The sequence below is a fragment of the Thecamonas trahens genome, assembly GCF_000142905.1.
Source record: "Thecamonas trahens ATCC 50062 unplaced genomic scaffold supercont1.61, whole genome shotgun sequence".
NCBI lineage: Eukaryota > Apusomonadida > Apusomonadidae > Thecamonas > Thecamonas trahens.
In genome coordinates this window covers 115,233-126,961 of record NW_013657619.1, presented here as the reverse complement: position 1 = coordinate 126,961, position 11,729 = coordinate 115,233, and the positions used below count along the sequence as shown (strand labels likewise).

At 63.6% G+C, this 11,729-nt stretch overlaps 6 protein-coding genes across 6 annotated transcripts; 4 read left to right on the top strand and 2 right to left on the bottom strand.

Annotated features, from left to right (window-relative positions):
* Nucleotide 1: 1 nt before the first annotated feature.
* AMSG_10227 (uncharacterized protein) lies at nucleotides 2-1,853 on the top strand. Its single transcript, XM_013897973.1, has one exon. The coding sequence runs from the start codon at nucleotides 392-394 to the stop codon at nucleotides 1,727-1,729; it is 1,338 nt and encodes a 445-aa protein (XP_013753427.1). The 5' UTR covers nucleotides 2-391; the 3' UTR covers nucleotides 1,730-1,853.
* AMSG_10226 (uncharacterized protein) lies at nucleotides 1,750-2,725 on the bottom strand. Its single transcript, XM_013897972.1, has 2 exons — nucleotides 2,596-2,725; nucleotides 1,750-2,245 (listed from the first exon to the last, which is right to left on the bottom strand). Exons 1-2 carry the CDS (start codon nucleotides 2,679-2,681, stop codon nucleotides 1,777-1,779), a joined length of 555 nt encoding a protein of 184 aa, XP_013753426.1. The 5' UTR covers nucleotides 2,682-2,725; the 3' UTR covers nucleotides 1,750-1,776.
* A 635-nt stretch (nucleotides 2,726-3,360) lies between these two features.
* AMSG_10225 (Ras-specific guanine nucleotide-releasing factor RalGPS1) lies at nucleotides 3,361-6,791 on the top strand (the record flags this gene model as incomplete). The annotated part of the gene is made up of 2 exons (XM_013897971.1): nucleotides 3,361-3,444; nucleotides 3,486-6,791. 2 exons carry the CDS (start codon nucleotides 3,361-3,363, stop codon nucleotides 6,789-6,791), a joined length of 3,390 nt encoding a protein of 1,129 aa, XP_013753425.1.
* Nucleotides 6,792-7,381: 590 nt separating this feature from the next.
* Nucleotides 7,382-8,512, top strand: AMSG_10224 (uncharacterized protein; the record flags this gene model as incomplete). The annotated part of the gene is made up of 2 exons (XM_013897970.1): nucleotides 7,382-8,423; nucleotides 8,494-8,512. Exons 1-2 carry the CDS (start codon nucleotides 7,402-7,404, stop codon nucleotides 8,510-8,512), a joined length of 1,041 nt encoding a protein of 346 aa, XP_013753424.1. The 5' UTR covers nucleotides 7,382-7,401.
* An 80-nt stretch (nucleotides 8,513-8,592) lies between these two features.
* AMSG_10223 (centrin-1) lies at nucleotides 8,593-9,468 on the bottom strand (the record flags this gene model as incomplete). The annotated part of the gene is made up of 1 exon (XM_013897969.1): nucleotides 8,593-9,468. The coding sequence occupies one exon, from the start codon at nucleotides 9,466-9,468 to the stop codon at nucleotides 8,593-8,595; it is 876 nt and encodes a 291-aa protein (XP_013753423.1).
* A 442-nt stretch (nucleotides 9,469-9,910) lies between these two features.
* AMSG_10222 (uncharacterized protein) lies at nucleotides 9,911-11,676 on the top strand (the record flags this gene model as incomplete). The annotated part of the gene is made up of 2 exons (XM_013897968.1): nucleotides 9,911-9,927; nucleotides 10,026-11,676. The coding sequence occupies 2 exons, from the start codon at nucleotides 9,911-9,913 to the stop codon at nucleotides 11,674-11,676; spliced, it is 1,668 nt and encodes a 555-aa protein (XP_013753422.1).
* Between the last annotated feature and the right edge of the window lie 53 nt (nucleotides 11,677-11,729).

Sequence of the window (11,729 nt, the reverse complement as noted above, 5' to 3'; positions counted from 1 at the left end):
CGCGACCAACACAAGGCGAACAGCGACTCTCCGCTCTCCGCTCGCCACTCTCCTGCTCTCCGCTCTTCGGTCCCCCCAAACGCGACTTTCTTCATCCAATTTGACTGAGTTCATCCCTCGTGACCAGCTCACTTCAGAGAACAACTCGTCACATCCTCGCATCCTCGTACATCCTCGTACATCCTCGTCCATCCTTGCCCGGCTCCGCAACGCTCTGCTCATCATAGCGTCGCGCCGTATCGCTCGAATCGTATCGTATCGTATCGTGTCGTGCTATATTGGCTTGTGCTGCTGACCAGCGTGCTGGACAAGGCAACCCAACTCTGCATCATCGACTCACTCGTGCTGTGCTGATCACCTACTTGGAAAAGGTTATCCAGGCCCACGCACCATGTCTGTCTTTCAAGCCCGGCTGGTGACGCCGCTGGCACGGACCCAGCTGCCGCAGGCGTTTGTTGATGAAGCTACCGGCATTGTGCCGCTGAAGGATGCTGCTATCGGAGCTGTACTTGAAGTGCTCGACTCGGGCGCGATGCCGCTGCCGGGCTGGTGGCGGGTCCGCAATCCGGTGACGGGCTCGGTCGGTCTGGTCCTGTACTCCAACTGTGCTCTGCTGCACATTCCGCTCTCTGTAATTTCGCGCGAGCCGTCGCCACAGGGCCGGTCCGACTCTGCGCCGCCATCTGCAGGTATTTCGCCGAGCCATAAGCTCGGCCTCCCCTCGACTGGTGGCTCGCTGCTGGAGCTGTCGCCGACAAGCGGGCGCGACGTAGCGGCGCGCAATGCGGTGTCGGTCATGATGCAGTCTGCGCCGCTGCTGCCGCCGCCGCCTGCGCCGCGGTCGCGGGCAAACCACGCGCGGGCGAACCATGCGCGGTCGATCTCGGCCAATCCGTCGATAGTCGGCATTGGGGTGCCGCGGGCGGTGGTGCGCCAGACCTCGTTGGTGAGCTTGATCGAGTTTGACTCGGGAGCGCTTGAGCGTGAGGGCTCGCAGTCGGACTGCGGGCCGCGCGGCAGCGAACTCTCTGACGCTTCGGACGTCGGCGACGGGTACGACGATGACGATGACGACGGGCTGGCAAGCAGCGACCATGCGCGGCACCGGCAGGTGTTCTCCCAGGACGAGGCAACGCTTGACCGAGCGCTGGGCGACCTGCGAATCGAAGACAACGAAAGTGGCAGTGGCCTGCGGAGCATGCGGCGGTCGGTCTCGTCGACCTCTGTCCTCATGCACCGCCCACCCGAGCCAGCGACTTCGGGCTACCCACGGTTTCGGGCCAAGGAGCTCATCGGCGGCCCGCCGTCTGCCTCTGTCGACAACTCCGACGAGATGACCGAACTCCGCGACGTCTACATCGAGGTCGGCCGTAAGAGCCTCAAGGTTTATGTCAAGGGCGCGCTCTCGTTTGTGCCCGACCAGGAGATCATGGTCTACTCGCACAAGTACGGCCACATCGACCAGTTCCACGTCCTGGAGCAGCGGCAGCGGTTCCAGTACTCGATAGGCAGCGACGCCAGTGCCGTCGCCGCGCTTCCGATCACTCACTCGGCATCGTGGGCGCTCGGCGGCAGCGAGGCCGGAGGCGAGACCGGTACCGACAAACAAGTGCCGTCGCCGACTGCGGCCGCAGCTCGGGAGGTCTTTGTCTTCTCCACCCCTCAAGCCGTCGAGCTCCACAACGCGATCCTCGACCAAATCGCCAAGCTCATGAACCGGATCAAGTAGCGCGCGACTCTGTTCTAAAAGGGTGTGCATTCTTTACAGCCGCTCGCTCACGCGCGGGCGTAGACGACAACCTCGGTCACGCCCGAGAGGTTGTACTCGGTGGTGGTAAAGGCCGGATCGTTGACAACAATCATGTTCGGATTCTCCGAGTCGTAGCCAATGCCGAGAACAAAATGGGTGTTGTCGCGGACGTGCATGATGACAGGGTGGCCCTTGTTGATGTAACCGTGGACAACCGAGGCCGACGGCGACTGCAGAATCGTGTCAACCTTCATCGTGCCGAGGCCGGAGACAGCACTCCAGATGATCAGATCCTTGTCAGCAAAGCCGCCGTGCTTGACCAGCCATGAGTTGACGGTCCCCGGGTTGACCCCGTGCTTATCGACGGTAGTGTTAAAGTGCGCCAGCGCCATCGTCGTCGACGTCATGGCGCACCCAGCCTGGCAGATGGTGTTCGGCGAGCCAGCATCTCCAAGCCGCTCGTTGCCCCACCGCGGATCGCACTGCTTGAACATCCTACGCCCCCACCTCGATCCTCTTGCTGTGAGTCACTACTACCCCTCCAAAGACCACCATCACCACCAACAAACCTGAGCTCATGATGATGATGGTGATGATGACGATGATGATGATGATGGTGATGGTGATGATGATGATGGTCATCACCATCACCAAGGCCACCATCATTTTCTTCTAGCTGCACGCCAAAAACCCAAGCCACCATCATTGTCGTCCAACACTGGCGGGGAAAAAAAAAGAGAGGCCACGGACCCACGTCGACACGCTTGTCCTCCGCCGGCATGCAGGCCAGGTACAGCGTCCAAGGACCAGAGGAGGGACCAATGGGAGCAGATGCAACAACATACGGCCAATGGTCATGAGGAATGACATGCCGGGCGACAGAGAGTGTGACCACAACGGCAAGTACAGTCAGGAGAATGGCACCCTTCATAACGTTGCAAACTTTCAGAGAGAGAGCAAGAGGGAGAGAGAGACGTGCTGGCCGGCTTTCGGGTCGGGCCGTCGGGTTGGAGCGCGTGACTTGTCTTGATGGAGCGTGTGACCCGCGAGCCGAACGGAAGGAATTAGGGACGTGTTGGGGCTCCGACATTCGGAGATTGGATTTATACGTTTCGTTGGCGTTGCGGGTGGTTGCTGGCTTGGTTGGAGCGTACCGATTGCACCGATTGCACCGATCTATTGCCGATGACGTCTCTCCCTCCCGGATCAGGCTTGTATGCGAGGGTGAGGCTACTCTCGTGGATCGATGATGTGGGCCGGTGATGTGGCTTGCCTGTGAGTTTGAGTCGCAATCAAGCTGTTGAGTGAAAGTCACACTTGCATCCCTCTCTGTTGCTTGCCTGTCGCGTTGTGGCCAAGTGGGCAAGCCATGCGACAGTCACCGCTTCACGGCGACACCGGCAAGGCATAGCCAGGGCCAACGGCAGCCACTACCAGCACTCCACCACCCCACCCTCTCGACACATACCTCCACTTTGGGGACGATATGTCCATCAACGCAGCAGGAGCAGGTGTGGTCCCTGCTTCCCTGCTGCTCTCCTCGAGCTCGTCCTTCACCACCGCAGAGTCTCCGCGTGACGGGTCGACGACATGGCTCGCAGGCGAAGAGCATGGCGATGGCAGGGCTGGCGATGGCAGGGCTGGCGATGGCAGGGCTGGCGATGGCAGGGCTGGCGATGGCGGGGCTGAGGAGAGTAGAGCTGACGGGGCACATGCGCATGGAGGGGTCGGGCAGGATGCTGGTACCGGTGCTCTTGATGTGCAATCGTTTCTGTCGTTTCCGGTCATGCCCAAGTCCATGCCCGCTCTTGACCTGCGGTCGAGCTTCTCATCGCTGCCGTCGCCGCGGTCGACCATTGCTGGCGAGCGCATGCCGTTGCTCATGCACTATGGAATGGAAAGTGCTGGTTTAGATGGCGGCTTGGCTGGTGCTGACGCTGATGATCATGGCGATGATGATGACGATGATGATGACGACGCCCGTCTGCAGTGGTGGCTCAGCATACCGGATAGGATTCTGGCGTCGACAGGCTTCCGTTGGGCCATTATTATGGGCACCATCTACGTTATCTTTGTGGACAACATCGAGGTGCTGGCCGAGCTGCCGGATCCGCGAGATGCCAATCTTCCGTTCTTCCTTCTCCTGCTCAAGCTTGTTGTTTTTGTCATGTTTGTGGTAGAGATGGCGGTGACGGCGATTGTGCGCGGGCGCGAGTACCTCACCTCGTTCTTTTTCATCCTCGATGCAGTGACTCTACTCTCGTTTGCGCCCGACTTTGCGGCGCTGTTTGGCGTCGACTTGCTCTCGTCGGCGTCGTTCAAGCTGGCCAAGGCTGGGCGGGAGGCGCGGGTGTCTGCGCGGGCAGCACGGCTGCTCACACTGGTTCGTATCGAGAAGATCGTCAAGCAGCAGCCACACCCAGTGGACGCGCTCGACGAAGCGGTGCCGGGCGCTGGTGACGAGGCTGTCGGGATGAACACCTCGTTCTTTGCGCTGCCGACCAAGCAGGCCGCAACGTCGCCGAGCAAACCAGGCCCGCCGTCGTTCCGGTTTGGCGAGGTCATCATCCAATCGACGACCAACAAGGTGACTGCGCTTGTGCTCCTCCTCTTTATTGCGGCGACTCTCCTCCAATGGCCGCTCGAGTGGCAGCCGCATGCACAGGCCGGGCTCAATGCGGTTGAGGGCGCGTGGCAGCTGGATCCGCAGCATGCGCTCCAATCTGTCATCCCGCTCTACCTGCAGCCGTACTCGTCGTCGGTGCGCGCGGTGCAGCTGGTGGTGAACAACACGGTGGTGCTCGGCGGCGACTTTGACATGCGGCTGGTGCGGAACACGTTCATTGAGACGGTTACGACCGACACGTCTGTGGCGCGGTTCAACGTCTCGCACACGCTGCGGATCCAAGCTGCGCTGAACGTGGTGCTCATGCTGTTTGTGCTGGTCATTCTTGCTGTCGGCAATGCAGTCATTTGCTGGGATGCGTATCACCTTGTAGAGCTTGGGGACAAGCTGATCAAGACGATGGAGCTGCTGACGGACCATGTGACCGGAGCGGCAGCCTTTGCGCCCGCGCTTGTTCGTGGAGTGGCGCCGGGTGCGCTGCTTGCACCGCAGCCAGGCGCTGGCGGGGTCGGCGGCGGAAGTGGCAGATTGGGCCTCACAGCGTTGTACTCGTCGCTGGACGCCAGGCCACCGCGGCAGCGCGCGCGGTCGTTTACCGAAGTCTTTAGCACGCTTGACTTGGAGCTGCGATCCGACGGCGACGAGTACTCGTACGACGACGATGTTGGTGACGGCGGCCACGACTCGGACTTTAGCTCGATGGTCATTGTTGGCCAGCATGCGTCAATGCCTGCGGTGGTGGCGATGGAGGCCGGGAGGCGCGGAGGCCGGCCGCGGCGGCGGCGGCGGCGCAAGCCGCGGACCAAGGCCGGCCTCTTCCAAGTCCTCAACTCGATGCAGGTTGCCGCCGCCGACGTGGCCAAGCACAACAGGCTTGTTGCCCACCAACTGGCAGTCATGGCGGCGGAGAATCTGCGACTGCATCTGGAGAAGCGGCAGCTGGTGGCACTCCTCCACGAGGCACACGTCATGGCGGCGCCTGAGCTGGCTGGCACTGCCGCCGGGCAAATGGCGGCATTAGTTGGCGTCCTCGGCGCCGACGGGTGCGAGCACTCGCCGTGGACGGCGCCGGGACTGTGTCCGGTCGCGGCTGAGGTGACCACAGAGAGCTCCGGCCCGCCGTCGACCGACAGCAGGGGCACCGTTTCCCGGCTGCTGTCCCGGCGGCACGTGGTGTCGGGCAACATCCGCGGGCTAGTCTACCACGCGCTGTCGTCGCCGGACGACAGCTTTGTCGATGCCTTCCTGGTCTCGTACCGGCGGTTCCTCTCGCCGACGCAGCTGATGGAGGCGGCAATGGTCCGGCTCTGTCGGCTGGCGGAAGCGCACGGGGCGGATGATCCGTTTGCGTCGCTTGCTGCACCATCTGCGGCAAGCTGGGGCCTTGCGCGTGTTGTCTACGTTCTCAAGCGATGGCTCGCGCTCTCGCACGTCGACTTTGGCACCGATCCGGAACCGGCAGAGCTGCTGCGGACGCTGTGTGGAGTCTTGCTTCCGCGGATGGGGATGGTCGCCGAGGCCGAATATCTTTTGGAGCTGCTGGAGGCGAACAACCGCGGCGACTGCATGCACCCGATTCTTGTGTTTGGCGAGGCCGGGCCGCCGCCTGTGGCGGTGGTCGATCCGCCGCGGCCTCGTGTGGCGAGCGGGCCGCCGTCATTGGCGTCGGCAAATCCGATCGAGGTGGCGCGGCAGATGTGCCTCTACGAGTCGCAGCTGTTCCGGCGGATCCGGCCGGAGGAGTTTTTCGACAAGGCGTGGAAGCATGCGCAGGCCCACGCGCTCGCGCCCAACATCCTTGCCTTTATCAATCACTTTGACGCCATGGTCCGTCGGTTCCAGGTGGCGGTGCTCGAGGAGCCGACGCCTGAGGCGCGTGCCTGCGTGCTCGAGGCATACATTCGGGTGGCCCACGCTCTGGGGGAGTTGGCCAACGCCAACGGGCTGATGGAGGTCGTCTCTGCGCTAGTCTCGACACCGATCAAGCGGCTGCACGCGTCGTGGGCGCTCGTTCCGGACGAGTTGCGGGCGGTACTCGACCAGCTGCGGACACTGCTGTTTGATCCGGCGCGCGGTGCCGGTCCGCGGTCGTTTGAGCCCGACGCCGCGCTTCTCGACCCGCTTCCGACCTTTATCCCGTACCTTGGCCAGTACCTGCAGGATCTGTTCAAGATGGACGAGGCGAACCCAGACATCGACGCGGAGACTGGGCTTATCAACATGCGTAAGGGCGCATACGTCGCCGAGCACGTGGTCCACAAGATTGTCCGCTGGCAGACTGCGCTCACCTACGACTTTGTTCCCTACCCTGACCTCCTCAACCTCCTCCGGGCGAGCACCACCGACGCCGAACTCGCTTACCCCGACGATGACGCTCTCTACGACCGGTCACTCCTCATCGAGCCTCGTGCGTAGCAGCCATATCTTCTCCCGACTAGCGTCCAGTCACACCGATAGCCGCGATTGAATTGTGTGGTGAGCACGACGGCGTGCCGGCCTTTGGCGCCGAGGCGGGCGAGCGCTGGCGGGCTCAGCCCTGACGCTGGCTTTGGCGCCAGACTTGGCTTTGCGGAGGATGCGTAGACAAAGGCGGCGCGAGGGAGAAGCACGGCGAGATGGTCGACGACAGGCTTGGCTTGGGCAGCGAGGGCCTGCGCCGTCGGCCACTCCGCAGCCTGTGCACCCCGCGCCTGTCTCCCCAAGCGCGTCGTGGGAGCCTCGTCGGGCGCGGTCGGCTGCCCTGACGGCGCACTATGCGCTGCGGAAGAAGGCCAACCGGCAAAGAAGGCACGGTGCCAGACTGGGCGGAAGCGGAAGCAGAAGCGGAAGTGGTGGCGAGCGTGGTGACGAGTTGTGGCAGTCATCGCTGATGGGGCGGCGGAGTGGTGCAGCAGCAGCAGCAGCAGCAGCAGCAGTGGCAGGTGCTGGGGGCGGCGGCGGCGGTGGCAGTCATGGAGGTCGTGGTTCCGACACCGTGGCGATCGTCAACGGCGGGGAGAGCAACGGTAATGATGATGGCGGTGTGATGCAGGCAAGGGTAATGCACGTCGCGCGCGCGATGGAGGTCCAGCAGGGCATGCAGGCTGTGGCGGCGGCAAGTGTTGGGAGGGGCGTGCTGGGCTCGGGCTCGGGCTCGGGCTCGGGCTCGGGCTCGGGCTCGTGGTCGGCGAGCGGCGGGGCAATGATGCCCGCGTTGGTGCGCAGACGGCAGCGTTCGGCGTCACCGGCGATGGAACTGGTGTCGTCAGCGATGGTCTCGCCGCTGGCCGACAGTCTGCAGCGTCAGCATGCGGCAGAGGACGATGACTCGGACGAGGCGGCGCTCTCGCTGATGGACGCACTGCGGGGACTATCGATGGACCTTGGATCATGGGATGGGTCTGCATCGCCGTATTTGGCGCAGCTGCACGCGTATGCGGGGCCGCTAGTCGCACCCGAGACCGAGGCCGGAGATGGCAACGCCGACGGCTCTGCGAGCATGCGACTGTCGCAGCTCGTCGAGTCTGAGAGCCTCCGGGTCTCATCGCGGATATCTGAAGTGATCGCCAAGGCCGAGGCGTCGCTGGCACAGTCGCAGCAGGAGCTGGACCTCCCGATAGATAGAGGCAGCGACGGGCACGCGGCTTGCCGGGCAGAGATTGCGGAGCTGCGGCTGCGGCTGAAGAACGAGGTGATCGCGAGGCAGCAGGTTGAGTCGGAGCTCCGGGCCGAGGTGGCGGCACGTCTCGAGATAGAGGCCGAGCTGGAGGCTGTCCCCGATAGCACATCTAGTTTACGGCGTGACAGGCTCGAAGCACAGGCGTCGGTCGACTCCTTGTCGTCGGTCTCGTCGCTCGACCAGCTGCGGCAGTCGATGTCGGGACTGCTGCGGCCAGGGAGCTCGGCGGATGGACCAGCGGCCAAGCTGGTGATCCACGTCCGCGCAGGGAACGACGGGACACGGATGCGCGTGGTACGTGCCGAGGCATCGGGGCAGCGGCGGCGCAAGCTGTGCGACGGCACGCTCGGGCCGGGCCTGTTCGACCCGAACCTCCGGCCGCCAGGCCTGTTCTCACTGGAGCGAGCCGAGGCGCGGCGCGGTCGCGCGATCGGCAGCGGTGGTGGGCGGCGGGTGGAGATTCGCGGCAATGGGCTGAGGGTGACAGCGCGAGTGGGAGGCAGCCAGCGCGCGCGGCGTGGCCGCGTCCGGTTTGCCGACGAGGCGGGGCGGTAAACACTACGAGCCCGTGAAGGAGCGCGCACCCTCGCGCATGACCTTTTCGAACATCTCGCGGGTGATGCGCAGGTCGGGATAGCCGGCATCGTCAAGCGGGACGTAGCGGCGCTGGGCGGAGGAGCCGCCGGCGAGGAAGGCCTCCTCCATCATCTCCTGCAGATCCTCGTGGGTGAGCTCCTCGCCCACAAGCTCTGCAATGCGAGCGAGGTCGTCAAAAGAAATGCCATCGGCAGACTCGACAAGCTTGTCAAGGGTGGAGGAGTTGGCGCGGACCTGGTCGGGCGGCGGCGGGAAGAGGACTGAGGTGTCGAGGAAGGGCTCGGGCGCATTGAAGAGGACGTAGGCGCGGGAGATGTCCTCGTCGGTATCCTCCTCCCACATCTTCTCGCGCATGATGGTGACAAACTGGTCAAAATCAAGCGATGCCTCCCGCTTCCCGTAGTGAGCCACGATCTTCTTCAGCTCCTCCTGGCTCGGGCGCTTGCCGAGGGCTTCAAACGCGATCTTGAGCTCTGCCGGACCGATGCGGCCCGAGCCATCGTGGTCGAGAAAGGCAAAGGCCTTGGCCAGATCGGCCCGGGTGTCATCATCAAACTCGGGCAGCCGCTTCTTCTTCCGTCTGCCGAGTGAGCCTGACACGCCGGTGGCATTGCCGCCGATGCTCGGCCCTGCCACAGACGCGGCGCCACCCGGCGAGCCGCTCGCGCCGCCGGCGGTCCCTGCAGCAGCACCACGCTCGCGAGCCCGCCCTGTGGGCGCTAGAGAACCTGCAGACAGAGACGAAGGCATGGGCGACGAGGTGACCGAGGCATGGGTGGCGGAGACCTCTGCAGCCATCCGTTGAATGGCCTGGGCACCCGGCGGGTTGGCGGACATGGCGACGAGTGGTGGCCGGTGGCGGTGGCCAGCAGCTGGCGACGGATGTGGGGTCTTGATCTCGTGTGTACGCGAGCTAGCGATGGGGCCCGTGCCAATTGGCACGATATGCTGGCAAAGATGGCCAGCACAGGTAAATGTGAGGAAATCTCAAGCCGTCGAGCCAGCGGAGTGACCGCTCGGCAGGCAACCGAGAGTGTAGCCAAGGGTGTGATCATTGGCAACGAACGGTAACGATATGGTGATGAATGGCAACGAATGGTGATGAATGGCAACCAATAGTGCCAACCAACCCATGGCTCCCCCCCCCCCCCCACTACATACACACACGCATTATATATGTCCGTACAACGCCACATGCACGATCAAGATCATCATCATCATCGTCATCGTCACGATCATCATCATGATCGGTGTGCAGTTGTGGACGCCGACGGCATCAATGTCGACGCCTTCTGTGTTGATGGCCTTGATCAGCTGCAACGGTGACAGTGTTGGCAGCCAGCTGCTACAGAGACTCGCTCGCCACGTCAAGTAACTCACGCAGGACATCACAGGGCATCGCTGTATGTGGGATACGCGGAGGACTTTGAATCGATCGAGTCGATCATGCGCAAGTTTGAAGCCCTGGAGTCGGTCAAGGCCAAGGCTGCCGCTGAGGCGGCGGCCCAGGCCGAGGCGGCCGAGGTGTCGGCGGCCGAGGCAACTGCGATCGGTGAGGTGGTAGCGGATGGCGGAGATGAGGATCGCGGGGTGGATACGACCAGGGCGTCGATGCCGGCACAGTCGGGCTCACAGGAACTGACGCAGGCACAGCTGGAGGAGGTGTTTCGGATGACGTCGCTGCAGCCAGTCACGCTGCTGCAGACTGATTTTGTGTTCGAGTCGGGCGACGTGGCGGCAGACAAGGCCGAGCTGGACCGGTTCTTGGAGCAAAACGAGGCGTTTTTCGAAAACTCCGAGTCGGACGACGACGACGCGGCGTTTGTGGCGGTGCTGGAGGACGACGGATGGTGGGATCTTGAGTATGCGGCCAAGCCGAAGAAGCGCAAGCGCAAGCGGTCGCAGTCGTCCAAGATGGAGGCCAAGATGGAGGCGAGGCGGGCGGCAGCGGCGTTGAAGAAGGCGCGACGGCTGGAAGCCAAGGCGCGCAAGATGGAGGAGGCACGGCTGCGGCGCGAGATGCGAGCGCAGAAGATCCGCGAGCGCAAGGCGGCGCGGGCGGCGGCCAAGAAGGCCAAGGCGTCGGTGCCCAAGCCGCGGACCTCGTTCATGCGCTGCGAACTGCTGGACGAGTTTGGCCGCAAGTTTGTGTTCAAGAAGCGCGAAAAGGACGTCGACCCGCGTCAGCCGCAGTACATCCGCCTGCCCGAGTACCCCCAGCTGCGGACATGGTGCCACCGCATCCGGCCCGCCGGCCAGCCGCCGTCGTCGCTCCCGCCCGATCTCATGGAGGCCTCTCACCTTGTTGGCCTCTCGGAGCACGGCCGGTCGCCCGGTACCGTCCGCGTCGCCGACATTCTCCGCACGCCTTGGGATGTCTTTGGCGAGGGCTACGAGGGCATCCTGCTCTCACCCACCCTCCGCCTCGACTCGGAGCCGGCCTTCCCCAACTCGATCTCCATCTCGCAGCTCGAAGAGCTACGCCTCTCGGACGCGCTCTTCCCGGGCGGCCTCATCTTTGTGTGGACCGACAAGCTCACGCTCCCGCATGTTGTGCGCATCTTTGAGGCCTGGGGCCTCAAGTACGTCGAGAACTTGGTGTGGATCGTCCTCAACCGCAACCACAAGTTCCACGAGTCGCCTTCATCGGTCTTCAAGTCGTCCAAGCTCACGCTGCTCATCTTTCGCAAGTGCGGCCGCTCGCTCGACCTCCGCCACCAGCGCAACACTGACGTCATCTTTGACTTTATGCGCGATCCGGAGCTGCGCAAGAAGCCAACCCAGGTCTACGAGACCATCCGTACCCTGCTGCCGTACTCACGCCTGCTCAACGTCTGGGCTCCGCCAACTGCGCTTGACCAGCCCATCCCGACCTGGGAGGCCATCGTTGACGTCTCGGTCGTGCCGCCGACCCATCCGATGGACACGCTCGACGTCATCGACGTGCCGCCCGCCAGCGTCCCGCTGGTTGCTAGCGTGCTGCCGCCATCGCGTGATACCCCGCTGCCAATGGCGGTCGCGCCCGTCGCCACTGGCGCACTCTGAGCCTCGCCGGCCATCTCGCTGTGTCTGCAGCCGTGAACCACACCACCACCACC